Source organism: Cynocephalus volans, chromosome 8 (genome assembly GCF_027409185.1).
Source record: "Cynocephalus volans isolate mCynVol1 chromosome 8, mCynVol1.pri, whole genome shotgun sequence".
Classification (NCBI taxonomy): domain Eukaryota; kingdom Metazoa; phylum Chordata; class Mammalia; order Dermoptera; family Cynocephalidae; genus Cynocephalus; species Cynocephalus volans.
This window is the reverse complement of record NC_084467.1, coordinates 26,445,392-26,462,528: the sequence shown is the minus strand read 5'-3', so window position 1 is coordinate 26,462,528 and position 17,137 is coordinate 26,445,392. Positions and strand designations below refer to the sequence as shown.

The 17,137-nt window shown below is 45.9% G+C and overlaps 1 protein-coding gene across 10 annotated transcripts in view; it reads left to right on the top strand.

Moving 5' to 3' along the window:
- PHC2 (polyhomeotic homolog 2) overlaps positions 1 to 16,775 on the top strand; it is a 103,453-nt gene extending 86,678 nt beyond the window's left edge. For all 10 annotated transcript variants that reach the window (XM_063103913.1, XM_063103905.1, XM_063103907.1 and 7 more), the window contains 6 exons: positions 5,619 to 5,821; positions 7,667 to 7,796; positions 8,564 to 8,678; positions 10,433 to 10,574; positions 11,556 to 11,832; positions 15,327 to 16,775. In XM_063103913.1, the coding sequence (XP_062959983.1) occupies positions 5,619 to 5,821; positions 7,667 to 7,796; positions 8,564 to 8,678; positions 10,433 to 10,574; positions 11,556 to 11,832; positions 15,327 to 15,481 (1,022 nt within the window). In that variant the 3' untranslated portion in view covers positions 15,482 to 16,775. The remainder of the gene's footprint in view (positions 1 to 5,618; positions 5,822 to 7,666; positions 7,797 to 8,563; positions 8,679 to 10,432; positions 10,575 to 11,555; positions 11,833 to 15,326) is intronic.
- Positions 16,776 to 17,137: the final 362 nt, after the last annotated feature.

Genomic DNA, 17,137 nt, shown 5'->3' with positions numbered 1-17,137 from the left:
CCTTGATTCTGAAATGCAGGCTCGTATCACATACAATCTGCACTTGAGATGCATGTGAATGATTGTATAAATTTAGTGTAAAAATTTGTGGGAAAAATGGGTCATCTTAACTAATAGCATTTTAGAATTTGGGAAACATGGTGTTCAATAATATCACGTTTAGCCCTATTGAAGGTTTATGTGCTGTTTCCTTTTAGGCTTCTTGAAATATAGAATCTAGCTTGTGGGTCCTGATTAACAATGCTCAGGGATTCCTTCCTTGGTAGTCCAGGAATCCCTTTTTGGGAATTGCTCGCCTAGGTCATCCTGCCCTTCCCAACCCAAGTGCTGCAGCCCACATCTTATGTCTGGCCTCTGCTTCAAACAGTCCCGGAATGCAGTTTACATTTCCTTTCCTCTTTTCTCGACTACCCTTATGCTGCACCATGTCCCACCCCTCTGCACCGTGTCACAGCCTTCCCTCCTCTTGAGCACCCCACCCAGGAAAATCTGAAGCACTGGGGCCTGGTCTCGGTTCTGCCACTGACTGCCTTTTGTGACCTTGGGTAAATCACCTCACCCCTGAGGCTAAAGTTGCTTCATTTGGAAGATTAAGATGTTAGACTCAGCACCCTTTTAACTCTAAAGGGTCCAAACAATCCAAACAATCACTCTCCACTCCCATCCCCTCCCACCATACCTCTGTCTCTAAATTGGGAGGGAAGCAATCTGCTTGTCTGAGTCAAATAATTCACAGGAAGGTGTGAATGACTGTAGATGTATACTTGCATTTTAAAGAAGGTTGTTAACCAAATGAATCTCTTTAATTGGTGGACTCTGTCGGGGTCACAGAACAGAGCTCCAGCCTGCTTGTCTCCCTCCCCCTCTCCCTCCTCCGGCCTTTCTCCCCCTCCCTCCCCTTTACTTTCCTACCTTCCCCTGGGGAGCAGGGGGAGGATGTCAACAAGTTGTGCTCATGAAATATCTTGCCATCCCCACTTTTGGAATGGCTCAAATTTCTTTGGGGGCCCAAATATAATTAAAGAGACTGTAGAGAGTGGTCCCAGACCTTTCCACAAGGACTCAGTATTCTGCTCTCAGCTTCCTGTGCTGTAGTACACCCCACTGCTGGGCCCAGGTACCATCTGCATCTGCTGCTGTCTGTCTCCTGGATATGGTTTCACTGGGGATCACTTTGCAGGTGTTCTGCTCAGGCACTCTCTAAAGCAAGCAGTTCTTGAGGAACACTGCTGTCACCCACCCTGCCGCATGGCTGGGCCTGCTAAGCTGAGACACAGTAAGCATGACTTTAGTGCCAGGGGCCTGGAGAGAGTGCTCTGTGTTTTATGGGTGACCTTGTTTTGCCATTTGTTGAGCAGAATGTGCTGCAAGGAAACATCCATGTTATCACCTACTCTGCTTCCTTAAGTTATATTACTTCATTAGCTCTTACTCCGACTGCAGCCAACCAGGGTAGTTAGGTATCTTTTAAATTAAAATACAGTGCTCCCTTCTTCTCATGTCTAGAGAAGTGGAAATCAGCCATTGACCAAGCTGAGGGGTAGGAAGAGAAGACCTGCTTTTTCTGTGTTTCCTCCAAAGTCAGGTCTTCAAGGCTTATTTTAGGGTCAAACAGAATGAGTGCTAGGCCATCTGAAATACCCATCACAAAGGTCAGTACTGAACCGTATTCCAGTATAACTGATGATTTTTGTCTTGTCTGTGCATATGGAGAACATCACAACTGGTTCTAAAGTGGCCAGATTTTGCATAGCTGGGAGCAGCCTGACCTCTGTCTGCAGCAGGCTGGAGAGCTCAACCTCTCTGCACTCCTACCAGCTGGTCCTGAGGGCGGGACCAGTTTTCTAGGCACCTCCCTGCCTCTGCCTCTAGAGGTCATCTTGCCTAGCCAAGTGCCCGGATCTGGAATAAATGTTTCAAAAGGGACAGGGAATTCATAGTTCTGGATGTGGACACTCAATTCCAGCCTTTGGGGGCATACTTAATGCCGTACCTCCCTTCTGCTGAGGAAATCCCTACTGTAACAGGAAGAAGTTGACCAAAGAATAGCTCTTCTTCTTCCTTACAGCCAGATACCCAGAAACGCCGCTCTTGTAGGCAGGCTCCAGCCTTGCTGCTTCAGAATGTAATTTGTACACCTCAGTTGGTGCCAAGTTGCTTGTTTTGGTACTGGGAAGGCCTGTGCTCTTTATGTGGACAATGAAGACAGACCATGGGTTCCATACATTCCACTTTAACAAACATTAAGCATCTGTCATATCTTGGATATTGTATTAGTTCCTGAAGATACAGAAGTGGCAGAGTCATTGCGCGCTGACTAGAGAAATCTGCTCTGCTTACTTAGCAGAGGTGACCAACAAACTGGAGCACAGAGAAGGGCCACTGGGTGGTCCTTCCTATTTTATACCACTCCTATACAGACTGTTTCTGCCAGAGCCTGTGAATGAGACCAGAATCAAGAAGCAACCTAGAGGTTGAGACTTATATTATGTAAGAGTCCCCAGGACATACTGTTATGTTCCTTCTGACCTGAATACCTACCCACCCCCAAGCCTGCCCCCACTGAAGCGTGGCTTTACTTCCCTCCCCCAGCCTCTCCTACCCTGGCATCCTGTCTCCACCTTTCAGTTTCAGGTGCCTAACCATTTAAAGGCACTTGAAACCTGTGGGAATCCCCAGCAGCACTTACAGCCTTGGGACTGGTCAAGAGAATTCACTAAGGAACTAAATTCCAAAGATAGAGTATTTCTTTGTCTCTTTTATCTGGCCTCAGAGCCAGCAGAGCAGGTTTCTGCAAGTTTCACTATTAAGTTGCTTTCCCCCAAGCAAGCTGCAAAGCAGTCTGGGAGAGCGGGAAGCAGATTAAATTAATCTCAGTGTGCTGAGCTTGGCAGAAGGTGTTTGGTCATTCCAGAAATAGCCCAGACTCCTTTGTTACTAAAGCAGATGATGAGCTATTGGCCTACAAGATGACTGCAAAGCAAAATAGCTGCAAACCTTTGTATATTCACAAAACACTCTCCTTTCTGTCCCTTGGATTCTGTTTCTCCTGTAATCTACCCCAGAGTTATAATGGAGAGTGATAGTTTCTAATGTTGTGGTGAAAAAGTCTATTTATTTGTTCTCTCTCTAAATAAGATATTTAAAAAAAAAAAAAAAAAAAAACCTCAGATTCTGAAAAGTCTTTGCTTCCCTGAGTTAAGTATTGGGTCTTTGGCCTCTGAGCTGGTGGATATATCTCATCACTAGTGTATGTGGCATGAGGAAAGAATCTGACCTCAAGAGTTAACCTTCTGTCTTGCAGTGTGCATTAATAGGTGCAGATCTGAGAGACAGGAAGGAAGGAGAAGGGGAGGCCGGGGGAAAGGAATCAAGCAAGGATAGAGAGATCCCATAAAAAGAGACAAGGTATCACAGGCTGTTTGATGATGAATATCTTGAAAGGTGGGAGGTGGGAGTGATCCCAAAATTCAGAGGAGAGTGGGTTAATTCCGTAGAGGTATTATAAACTGAAATGCAGGAGTCACTCATTTCCCTGTACCTATGTTTGAAACAAACAAAACAAAAATCCTACAACCAGATCTCTTAGATGACTACTCTTGGTATATTATGTTCTGTATTGACTGGATACCTGACATTAAAAGGTTCAGGCAAAGAGAGACCTAGGATGATGATGAACTTGCAATCTTTTTATATAATAAGATATAGTTGAAAGAGCAGAGGGGGTTTGGCCTGGAAGAGAGAAAATACTGGGAACCTGGCAGATTGGCAGACTTAAATATTTAAAATTTAAAAGCAGAGAAACTTAATATGATTGTGTCATTAACTGTGTCTTCTTAGTTACTCATAGATTGTAAAGGAAAGGTTTTTTTTTTCTTTTCCAATCTCCAAACTCCTTTACAATTTATACTAATTCCAAAAGGGGAAAATTTTTTCATCACTATAGAAGAGTCAAAGCTGTTTCAAATTTTTTTTTTTTCAAATGAATATAGACATTTAAGGGAATTTTTCTAACTCGCTGGTGTGACTGTGTCTCAAACAAAAATTAATTAAAAATTTTTTTTAAATCTCATCAGTCCTATCTTTTGGATGACTTCTACTCAGCTCTGAAGTTTATTATATAGTTGAATTATGGAAGACTGAGTACTAAAGATATGTGTTACAGCCAACTCTTTTTCATTAAAAAAGATTTATCCTGGTTTATTAAGCATTAGAACTACTAGTTATAAAATGAGCTCTAGGGGCCACTACTTGTGACCCAGTTATAAACCTCTTCTAAAATGTGTCTGTTTTGATTTCTCCTTGCTACACAATTAGGCACTATGAATTCCTGTTTCGTGGTGATATTTTGGATCTTTAACATAAAATAAAAACATCTTCCTACAAAATTTTGTACAAAAATTTCTTAAGTAGTAAATGTACTGAAATCGTTTTTAAATTTAAATTTAAATTTATCGCACACACAAACCCCTCTTCAATGGTTTATGCTTACTAGGCTTGTTGCAATAAAGAAATGGCCTTTTCTTTCTTTTTTTTCTTTTTTAGGAAGTTCCAAGTTAAGGCAACCTCAGCTCACTGGGCAGTTGGTGGTGGTAGAGAACCGGCCCAGGAAGGGGGCAGGGAGAGTCACATAAGTGAGGTGATGAAGTCTTGCACTTCTGAGACAGAGAGGCAACTCCCGAGAGCTGCTGTGGAGGTGGAAGAGATCAGGCCCACTGTGGGATTGTGCATAGGCACCTCGTCACACGCTTGGAGCACTCTGTTAGGTCTTTTAGAGGAAGGCCAGCAGGCCCACTGAGGAGCAGAACTTAGGAAAGCTTGTCCACAGAGAGATGGAAGGAGGAGGTGACATTGGCTGTGGAGCTGAGAACTGGACCAGAGGCTTGATTGAGGGCGCTGGGCCAGCAGAAACAGCACAGAAAACCTCAGCTCTGCCTAACAGTTTCCTTGGTGGAGAAAATAGAATATGTGCATATCTTAGTGCAGTGACCCCAAATAACTAGTCTCTGAATAGTCAGATCCACGTGGTAGTGTTTACTTGGGGTTCAGCCTCTAGATTTCTTTGGCATCAGTTTCTGGAGTTCAGTGCTTTGACATTTCACAGGACTTAAAATCTAATCCTCCTCCAAGGAACCTCATAGAAGGTCCATTTAACTTTCTCCCCCAAACTCCATCACACTCAAAGCTCTGTACATAGTTCAGCTTCTCGTCCTGGTTTTAGATGTCACCTTGAATAGTCGATATTCTTCCTTAAACTGAATGTTAATCTGTTTTTCCAAATCAATCTAGACCAAGGTCTTAACTCCTCAAAGACAGAATTCTTGTCTGTTTAACCTGGTTAAAGTGTTCTCAGCACAGTTGGGAGACTAAGAAATACTGTTAGCTTATTAGCTGCATTGTTGCAGAACTGATTATTCTCACACTTGGTGGTGTGTCCATTGAAACTGTACCACTTTTAAATAAGTCATTGAGGGAGGTGACTGCTTGGTTTGCATTGTTGCATTGTCATCTGGCTCCTTGGAAAGAGCCAGGTGTAGTTTGAGACTTTGCTGTCCCTCTATGGGCCTGGACTCTGCTCTGATCTCCTCTGCTTTGTTTTCCTACTCTCCCTCCTGCAGAGACAGGGCAGGGCATTGTTCATGCACTGACCGACCTCAGCAGCCCCGGCATGACCTCAGGGAACGGAAACTCTGCCTCCAGCATCGCCGGCACTGCCCCCCAGAATGGTGAGAATAAACCACCACAGGCCATTGTGAAACCCCAAATCCTGACGCATGTTATCGAAGGGTTTGTGATCCAGGAGGGGGCGGAGCCTTTCCCGGTACGGACTACTTCTTTTCCCCTTTTTTTTTTTAAGTATATTTTAGATGTGTATTAGAATATTTTTACATTTCCATGTAAAATTTCTGAAAATGTGAATAGTTTGCTCTTTCCTTGCTAATTCCCCCACCCGCCTATCCCCAAAGAATGTCAGAGCTGTTTCTTTCTAGGATTGAGTATATTCCCAAGGTCTAGAAGGGGTCAGTGATCAGAAATAATTGGGAAGCCCCCTTGGTTAGAAGGGAGTTCATTCTGGGGTATTTGGTGAGAGATGGTGGACTTTGAGAAATTAGGCCTTGTTTAGTTTTGAATGCCAAAAAAAACTCTGAATGGCAAAACTTTGGCCAGTTACAAAACTAAAGGAAACTACATAGAACAGAGTTCTGAAGCTTTATGAGAAATGAAGAGGGTGGAGCTGGGTTACAGCCTGAAGCTTGTTTCATATAGTGGAGCCTTGAAAGGGGAGTGAATGAAATTGAGGGACACTTAAAAAAGGGCACAACCAAGCATCGCCAGTTAAAGCATAAGACCAAAGGGAAATATTTAAAAAATCACGAAGGTGGTTTATGAAAACAAAGCCTCCAGAGCAGTTTTTGTGCAGTGTGAATTGGAGAACAGGTGGTACTGCTCTGTAGGAGTGGAGGAGCCTAGAGCCAGGTGCGCACCAGCCTCTCTCCTGATGAAAATTATCTGGCGGTTAGAGATACAACATCTTCCTGGGATGCCATCTGCCTTTTGCTCATTCTTTGGATCCATGAGTGGTTTGACTAGTCAGCAGACGACTCTGAGCTTGATTAACTGAGATGGGTGAACGGCCATTCTGAAATGCCAGAAAACAAATATGTCCTCATCCTCTTTCCCTCTGGAGGTTGTTCAAGTCCAGTGGCAAATCACCTGGACCATCTGAGCTATAAGTAGCTCCAGCCCTGTTATATCCCTTCCCTCGTTAGACTGGGTCTTCCTCTTGGTGTCCTAGAGTAACACTAGAAACCAGCTGATCTGGGGCCGGCCTGTGGCTCACTCAGGAGAGTGCGGTGCTGATAACACCAAGGCCACGGGTTCGGATCCCATATAGAGATGGCCGGTTTGCTCACTGGGTGAGCGTGGTGCTGACAACACCAAGTCAAGGGTTAAGATCCCCTTACCGGTCATCTTTTAAAAAAAAAAAAAGAAACCAGCTGATCTTCTCATAGGGTGGATTCAGGCTGAATAGCACCCCAGCATCACCCTAGAGTCAGACACCATGTGATCTGGCTACCAGGCTGCCTGAACAAAAGCAACAGGAGAGTGAATAAAGCAAAAACAAAAGAGTGAACAGGGCAGTCTGGGATCCTGGTGAGCACAGGGCATTTGCCTTCCACAGCTTCCATGGCTGCCTGCACCTCTGGCTTGGGTAGGGCATTGGTAAGGTGGAGAGCAGTAAGAAATCAAAAACAGGTGCTGCGTCTTCCACACACACATTTTCACACAGACTCAGCTCTGTCCCTGCCTGGTGACTTGTGGACACTGGGTCTTGGCACTTCATCTGGAGCTGTAGGAACCCTGATTTCTGCCTCCATCTGTGCCCTTAAACACTTGGAAGAATAGATATTTTCCTAACCTTCTGAGACATCCGTATGTCCTGGCCTGAAGCCATCCTATACCTTGGTGCCCACTGGCATCTTGCCTCATGAGCTAAACAGCAAAATAGGGCCTTGAGCAGGACACACTTGAATGATAATATTGGGGGCAGGGGGGTTTGAGGAGGGCTGGCATCTGCACCTAGATACTTTATACATGTAATTGTGATGAGGCTGCAGAGCAAGGGAGCCTAACCCTCACAGCCTCCATGTCACCTGTCCTATAGGTGGGACGCTCGTCCCTGCTAGTGGGGAATCTCAAGAAGAAGTATGCACAGGGGTTCTTGCCTGAGAAACTTCCACAGCAGGATCATACCACCACCACTGACTCAGAGATGGAGGAGCCCTATCTGCAAGGTAAGCATCTCAAGACTCTGAATCTTAAGGGACGGCAGGCCTCACACACTTCCTTTCTTGGTGTCCATGGAGGAACTCAGAGCCAGGGAGTGTGTAAACAGTTCCAACTCCTGAACATTTTGCCCAGTCCCTCTTCATCCTCTATCCCTAGAAAACAGGAATGGGAGAGATCAGGGGAACCATTTGTCATTGCACAGGAGTGTGAAATGCCTCCTTTTACTGCCTCAGGAGGCTGCACTCGGGACTGGGGGCCAGCTCTGAGGCAGGCAGTGGCCTGGCAAGGACTTTCTTGCCACATGAACCACTAACTGGGACCTGCATAGGCTGCAGGAGTGTAGGCTCCTGGGTTCTGTTTGCCAGGTCAGTAACCAGCCAGATGGATCATGGTAGGGTGGGATAATTCCAGAAGATCAGTTGTGACAGCATCCAGAGTCTTTCCTATGAGCCTCCTTTCTTCTGTGGTTGTAAAGAAGGGCACTGATTCTTCCCCACTTGTGTTTTGCCTTAGGCTCATAGCACTTGGAAGAGAACAAGTGAACAAGGGCATCACCAGACAGCCTTGGGTACTTTCCAGGGGGAATAGCATAGCCCTTCCATAAACAGTGACCAAAACAATTTGACATTTTCCAAGCTAGACAGTTGCTGCATGTCACAGCTGTGGGAACATGAGGAGGAGCAGGAGAGAGTAGGGAGGCTCCATAGTGGGCTAGCCGCAGTCCTGTAGGAATTTGTAATTCTTCACACTCACCCATTTCCATACTTTGCAGAATCCAAAGAGGAGGGTACTCCCCTCAAACTCAAATGTGAGCTCTGTGGCCGGGTGGACTTTGCCTACAAGTTCAAGCGTTCCAAGCGCTTCTGTTCCATGGCTTGTGCAAAGAGGTGAGTGGCCTCAGCCCCTTCCCTTTCCTCGGGATTGCACCTTTGCATCCTGCTCTTCTGTCCTACCTCCTTCCAGTAAGAGTCCACCCAGGAGGCCATGGTGTGCTTTATCCAGCTTCCTATTTCCTTGACCTGCCTGGAAGCAGCAATGTGTCCTTAATTCACCGAGCATGAAAAACCAGGACCCTGAGCAGATCAGAGAGAGAGCAGCAGAGTCCAAGGAAAGGAAGCAGCGCTTTAACTTGGCTGGCCCTCCTGGGTCCCATGGTGCCATTCTCTTTTTCTACCCTTGGCAGCTACCACCTCCTTAGGGTAAGTCTTTCACCAGAAGCTTTGCCCAGAACCACGGCAGTAGTTACAGTGTTCCCTTTGCGTGCTTTTACTCAGCTTAGAAGACTAATGATCATGATAAAAACAACTTATTTATTGAGAACCTGTGTGTGCGAAGTGCTCTGCTACTCAGTTGATATGCGTTATCTCATCTTCAAAATCACTCTGCAAAGCAGATATTACTGTTGTCCCTTTCTATGGGTTAGGAAACTAATCTTGCTTTGCCTCCCATGGATTTGTCACCCCTTTTCCCCTGGGTGACGGAGCCGCAAAGGATTACTCAAAGCCCCTCTCTTCTGAGCAGTGAGAAGCCCCGAAGTGGTTAACCTCCCAGAACCCTCAAGAGAGATACATTCTTTTCATTTGGGAAATTAACCACGAATTGGGGTTCTCTTCCTGCATTTATTCTCCAGACCAGGAAGTTACAGGAAGAGAACATAGGTGGGGTTATAGTTTAACAATATAGGCTGGTAACATTCAGTAAAACAAGTAAGGTCACATTCTATAAGGCAATTTAAGTGATCCACCAACAAAAGCTTGATCTTAGCAAACATTCCTTCCCCTACACAGCTTCCCAGTATCTTTATATATCAATCAGTGACTTTTCTGTCTTTGAACCAGCAATCTTGCTGTGCTACAATTCTTCATCTTACCACAGAGACTAGCCTGGGGAAATTTTCTTGTTTTTTGCAAGGTCAACATTTTATATCTACTTTTAAAAAGTTAGACCAAATCTAAAAGTACAAGAAACTAGGCCCTGTGAAATATATTTCCTTTATAGTATACTCCACAAACTAAGACACAAAGGAGAAGTCATTGTGTCTAAAGTGACATAGTTAATAAGTCATAGACCTGGGAATTTAGACTCATCTCACTCTAAAGACCTACGTGGTTTTTGTATCAAGGTAGAAGAGGCAGCTGACCTTGAAGCCTTGACCCCTCAGAAGAAAAGAAAGCTGCATGTCTTGGGCAGAGGTGCTGTGCATGCCAAGCTGGAGTTCGGCCTTGCTGAGCCCTTGTTCTCCTTGGGCTGTGCTGGAGGTAGCCAGGACACCTCTATCATGCTTTGCCCAGCTACTCTCCAGCAGGACAACTGACAGTAGTTTCCTGGCAAAGATAATATTTATAGTAGGATATGTCAGCCATGGGTTTTCATGATCCAAGCTGTCGTGTCAGACATTTTGTAGACATTATCTCATGTCATTGTGAGACCAGTTTTAGAAAGTGAGTGGTGTTACCTCCAACTCCTGATAAGGAAACTGAGGCTCATAGCCCACAGTCACACAGCTAATAATAAGTGATGGAGTTAGGATTTGAACCAATAGATGGACTCAAATTTGCCAGACAGCTGGGCTGGTCTCATTCTGCCTAGGGCCCATAAGCCCCCCAACTGCCCTGACTTCCCTGTTCTCTGTCTCTGACAGGTACAATGTCGGATGCACCAAACGAGTGGGACTTTTCCACTCAGACCGGAGCAAGCTGCAGAAGGCAGGGTCCACGACCCACAACCGCCGTCGTGCCAGCAAAGCCAGTCTGCCAGCACTTACCAAGGACACCAAGAAGCAGGTGAGAGGAGGGAGAGCCTGAAGCTCCTTTCCTACAAGTCCCCACCAACTTCCCTTCTTCCATGACCCTAAACACCCACGTTCCCTTTCAGCTGCTGACTTTTTTATGCTCCGTGGTATTCTAATTTCTCACAGATCTGTCCAGTCAAGCCTTCCCTGTGTCCCTTAATAGCTTCCTTCATTTAGACCCATGGTGCCCACGAAGTACCTTACTCTCTTTAGTGGCCTTGCCCCCGCCTCACTCCTCATCTTCCAGTTTGCCTCCTTCCTTGACCTCTGTGCACGGAAATGGGGTTTCCCCTGACTGGTTCTATGAAGGGACAGGCTGTTCAGGGTACCTCCTGTCTTAATGGAGGGCTAGGCAAGAAGGCAGCCTCCACCCTTTGCCCTGCCACCTTTTCTCCTCCTTGAACATCAGAGCATTGAGTTCTTGAAGGTCTCTACCAGGAACATGGGTATTCATTCATTAAATATTTTTAGCAAAAACTATATGCCAGGAACTCCGTTAGGCACTAAGGCTCTGAGGACAATCTTGCCCTAAAGGAACTCACAGCCTAGCGTGATGTTTCATAACCTTGTATGTACTCTGCTTGTTGTTTTTGTCTTAAACCTCTTTAAGAATCTGATGAAAGCTGTGAGCCAAAATGTAAATACACTAGAAATTTTACATGCTATTTCAAGTGGTTCATAGACCACCTCCTGAAACCCACAGAACCCTGATTTAAAACCCAACATCTAGAAGAAAAAATAGACCTATACTCAGATAACTGCAGTATAGTGCAGTACATGCTACAATACTAGAAGGGACTAACTCTCCTGAGGATCGAAGAAAGGGCAGCACAGAAGATGCAATTTCATCTAGGAATTCACAGATGTGTAGTAGTAGACCACTTAGGAAAGGGAGAAGTGCCTGCCTTTGCCAATCACTGCTGCTAGAGATGGTTTCTTCCCCCATCCTGAAGAAAATTCTCTCTGCTCCCAGCCAACAGGCACTGTACCCCTTTCAGTTACTGCTGCATTGCAGCTGACACACAGCCAGGAAGACTCCAGCCGTTGCTCAGATAACTCAAGCTATGAGGAACCCTTGTCACCCATCTCAGCCAGCTCATCCACCTCCCGCCGGCGACAAGGCCAGCGGGACTTGGAGCTCCCTGACATGCACATGCGGGACCTGGTGGGCATGGGACACCACTTCCTACCAAGTGAGCCCACCAAATGGAACGTAGAAGATGTTTATGAATTCATCCGCTCTCTGCCAGGTAAGGCCCTTGGAAGTTCCATGCTTGCCCAAATAGCAAGGAATGAGAAGTGAAAGACCTCATCTCCCACCACCAGGAAGGATTAGGTAGTTCAGGTAATGGCTTAGGTTCAGGAACTCTGGAGTACAGAGATGAATAAGGTGAGATTCATGCCTGTGAGAGCTTATATTCTAGTGCAGAATGAAAACTGTAAATAATATTCCATAGCTATAATTCAGTATATTTACTGGCATGGTAAGTGGTATGTGTGAAATACAGAGATGGTAATGTAATTAACCCTGTCCCTCTCCTGGGGCATGTTGGCAGGGGAGTCAGGTGAGAGTGTAAGAAATCTGTCAAGGAGAACATCAAAATTAAGAAAATTTAAACCGAGTAACAGTGGACAAGTACACCTTTGCCAGATGGAGAGACTGCATATGGGAGCAGCTTGAGCAGAGGCACAAAGACATGCAAGTCCATGATATATCTGGGCACTATGCATAGCTCTGTGTGTTGAAGTGCACGTGATGTGAGCACAGCTAGAATCTAGAAACGAACCTTGAGAGGCACACTTTATGCCGTTCACAGATGCTTTCAGTGGGACACAAAAGCTTCTCTCCAGTTTTTCTGCCTGTCTCACCCATACAGTGACCAGCTCAGGTATTGATAACCACAAGCCTGTTACTCAGAGACTAGAGTGTGGTTAAGAGCACAGACTTTTGAGTCAAAGAGAACTGGATTCAAATCTGGCTTTCACTTAACCCATATGTTATCTATTGCTACATCCCCAAAATTTATCACACAATTGCTGTGGTTAAGGAATTCAGGAGTGGCTTATCTCAGCACTTCTGCCCCAGGCTCTCTTATGAGGTTGCGATTAAGATGTTGGCCAAGGCTGAGGTCATCTGAAGGTTTTACTGCGGCTGTAGTGTGCTCTTCCAATGTGCCTCACTCAATGATTCACAAATAGGAGATGGCTGTTAGCAAGAGGCCTCAGTTCCTCTCCACATGGGCCTCTCCAGAGAGCTGTGCAAGTGTTCTCATGACATGAGTGGCAGCAGGCTTTTCCCACAGGTAGTGATACAAGACAGCAGGGCAGAAGCCATTACTCCCTCAAAAGTCACTATGATCTAGCCTCAAAAAAAGTCACATGCTGGCACTTCCACAGTATCTTATTGGTCACACAGGTCAGTCCTACTCATTGTGTGAAGGGCATAAGTACTGGGAAGCAAAGATTATTGGGAACCATTCAGAGATAGAGTACTACAGTTCACCACTAGCTCCCAATGATTCATGTTCCTTCCTCATGCAAAATACCCTCACCCCCTACCAAAGTTCCTGAGAGTCTCTCCCCATTATAGTATCAGTGTGAAGTCCAGAATCTCATCATCTAACTCAGGTACAGGCATAGGTGAGGCTCCACAGGTCCAGTTCCTCAAGTACTGTATCTAGTCCATTTCTGTTACTTATAACACAATACCTGGAACTGCATAATTTATAAAGAAATAATATTTACTGCTTACAGTTTTGGAGGCTGGGAAGTCCAAAATCCAGGGAACATATCTGGTAAAGATATTGGTGGTGACAGTCATGCAGGGGTCTCACATGGCAGAATGGCGGAGCACAGAGAGAGATGGCTCCTCATGCTCTCCTTTTAAAGCCCCCAGAACTACTCCCATTATTCCAAGAAAGGACCAATCTATTCATGAGGGGATAGTCCTCACAATTTAATCGCCTCTTCAAGGCCTCACCTTTCAATTACCATACTAGGATTTCCCACCGTCAACAGTTACAGTGAGGATTAAGCTTCAGTGAGTTTAGGGGCATTCAATCTACAGTAAGTATGGTTCCTCTCAATCTGAAGACCTGAGAACTAAAGAGACAAGTTATCCTCTCCCTTCCACAAACCCAATATATAGTGAGGTAAGCATACGATAACCATTGTAGACATGCCCATTCAAAAAAAGAAAAAACAGCATACAAGAGTCACTGATCCATACCAGTTCTAAAATCTAGTGGTGATGGGGAGCATTAATCAGCTACAATGTATATCGACAAAATAAAATTAAAAAAAGAAAATAAATAAAAAATAAAAATAAATAAAAATAAATTTAAAAAAATAAAATAAAATCTAGTAGGGTATATGTTGGCATTTCCTTGATTAGTTCTCGAAGCCTGGAAGTGATTCTCTTTCACTCAGTTCCACCCTCTGAGTTAGCCTGCCTCTTCTTCTGTGGCAGGTAGCCTACATTTTCAATGTAGTAGTTTTCTCAGCCTACTTCCTGCTGCTTTTTATTTTATATTACTGCTGACCCTTCCAGTCTAAGCTAGCAGTATTTCTGCCAATACAATTCTCTTAAAATCTTTGTGGGCCTTCTATGAGTCCTATTGGAGTTCATTCCATTAGATAAAAAGCACACCCAAAATTGTCTTCAAGATAAGCCTTTCTCTACATTGGGCTTCTTCTAAAGCTGAGGGACAGTGTTCTTAAGATTCTTAGAAGCCCTACTATTGAATAGAGAGGATTTGTGAGGCTGGCCCACATACTCATTAGAGAGCCTTTGGATTGAACAGTTCTTTGAGGCATCACCTTAGGTCTTTCTGAAGTCTTAATAAATTATTTAAGCCACTTTTTTTTTTAAAGTTGGCTGGTAAGGGGATCTTAACCCTTGACTTGGTTTTATCAGCACCATGCTCTCCCAAGTGAGTTAACTGGCCATCCCTATATAGGATCCGAACCCATGGCCTTGGTGTTATCAGCATCACACTCTCCCGAGTGAGCCACGGGTCGTCACTGATTGTTGTTTTTTTATGGCAGCATTCTTCTTCCAGGTTCCAAAATCTGTTATTAGTTATCTATTGCTGTGATACAAATTACTCCAAAACTTAGTGACTTTAAACAATAATCACTGTTTATCTTAAGAGTCCTGTGGTTCAGGAATTTAGAGTGGCTTAGATGGGCAGTTGTGACTTGGGGTCTTATATGAATGAAGTCTCAGTCTAGATGTCAGCCAGGGCTGCAACTGCAGCCTGGAGCAGTCTGGAGCCTGAAGATCCACTTCCAAGGAGGCTCATTCACATGGCACTTGGGGCTGGCTGCTGGCAAGAGGCCTCAGTTTCTTTCCATATGGGCCTCTCTCAAGAACTGTTTGAGTGTTCTCCAAGGCTGGCTTATTCCAAAATAAATTATCCAGAAGAGCAAGGTGAAAGCTGCAGTGCCTTCATTATTTGGCCTTGGAAATCACATGCTGTCACTTCCACAGTATCGTATGGGTCACCCAGGTCAGATCAGTTCATGGAAGAGGGCCCAAACAAGGGCATGAAGAAGGAGGCATAGATCATGACTACCTTGGGTAAGTCCCTTAGCCTCTCTCAAGCTACAAAATAAGAATAGCAATACCTTCCTCAAGGTATGGTTGAGGATTAAAAGAGACAGTGTATCTAAGGTGCAGTAGCTGCCAAGAGTAAATGCTGGCAGCTCTAACTGATGCTATCTTTGGTGGTATCCCCCTCAGGCTGCCAGGAGATAGCAGAGGAATTCCGTGCCCAGGAAATCGACGGGCAAGCACTGCTGCTGCTCAAGGAGGACCACCTGATGAGTGCCATGAACATCAAGCTGGGGCCTGCTCTGAAGATCTATGCTCGCATCAGCATGCTCAAGGACTCTTAGGGCTGGCTGGGGAAGCCAAGGTTCTGGCCCAGGGCTCCTCCTCCCGACTGAGCAGAGCCAGACAGACATTCCTGAGGGGCCCAGAAATGGGGCCAGTCGGAGGGAAGGGGCTCTTCCTAGGGGCATGGCTGGCGAGGAGGTCTGGGCACCTCCTCAATGGCTCTCAGGGGCCTTTCATTTCTGTGGGAGGGGCAGAGAGGTAGGTGGCACAGAAGATGGGGCTTTATGCTTGTAAATATTGATAGCACTGGCTTCCTCCAAAGTCCCAATACTCTAGCCCCACTCTCTTCCCCTCTCTCTGTCCCCCCATTTTCCAGGGGGATATAGTCAGGGCTCCCCAACCTGAGTTGGGTTACTTCCAAGGGCAGCCAGCAGGCCTGGATAGAGGCCTTGTAAGCCCTTGCCTTCCTTCCTCCCAGTTCTTTCTCCAGGCCTGGTTAACTCTTCCGTTGCCAGCTTCTCCCTCTTCATTCTATTTCTGCAGCAGCTGGGGGTTCTCCCCGCTACACTTTCTGCAGGTGGAGAGAGAGAAGCTGGGCCCAGTTTGGCCATGCCTGCTGGCACAGACGCCTTAACGCTGTGTGTATGACTGTATGACTGTGTGGGAGCCTGGACTGACAGGCCAAGAGCCACCCTCTGGCATTTCCAGGTGTTTTGTAGCAAACAGCCACTTAGTGCTTTGTTCTGGACTCCACTCAGCCTCAGGATGGGGAATAGAGAAGAAGGGCAGCTTCAGTACAGAGAGGCAAGATCAGAAAGAGATGAAGATAGGAGATTTTCCTTTCCAGACTTGTCAAGATGTCTCTGACGCCCCCTCCCCACACTGTGAAGTTCCCCTGACTGCCCCGCTGTCTCACAAACAGCACTAAGGAAGTTGCGGTGGGCTGGGCCACATAGCCCAGAGAGATGAGCCGGGTTGAGCTTCCTGCTCTGCCTGCCCACTGTGGGAGCCCCAGTGCTGGGGGCCCGGAGATCTTCTAAGGGGAGAGAACAGCTGGAGTTGCTGTTGTGTGAAGAAGACAGCCTTTGACTTCCCACTCCCATACTTTTTTGCCTATAAAACTTCCTAGCAGCAATTTGAGCTACCTGAGGAGGAGGCAGGGCAGAAAGGGCGAGGGCCTGCCTCTGACTTGCCCTGTCCTTTGCAGACTCCTGGGGGTATCCCTTGCAGGAAGGGGATGGGCAGCTTTCTCAGCTTGTTCTATTCCCTATCCACACCCCCAGGCAGGGTTGGAAATGAAGGACTTTTTTTAACCTTTTTTTGTTTTTTAAAAATAAATCTGTAAAATCCGTCTCTTCTGTGCCTTTCTCCCCTACGGATGCCTGTCTCTGAACCCGAATGGCTACTTTTCACCCATAAGAAGAGGGATGGGTCCCTGGGTTGGGGGAGGGACCTTAACTAGACAGCATATCCTCCATGCTTTGCTGGGGCAGGGTCTTGGCCCCAGTTTGTATAGGAGAAGCAGATACCACCTCTGCTCTTCACAGGGTGTCCCTTGGAGGCCCAGAAGCTCCTTCAGCTCTGATCTCACCCCCTCCCCTTCAACCATTCCTACTTGGGAGACATGACTGTTGGGCCAACAGCATCTGGAACACCTGGGACAGAACCCAGACTCCCATCCTCCAACAAACACCTTTGGATGGAGCTGCCAAGTG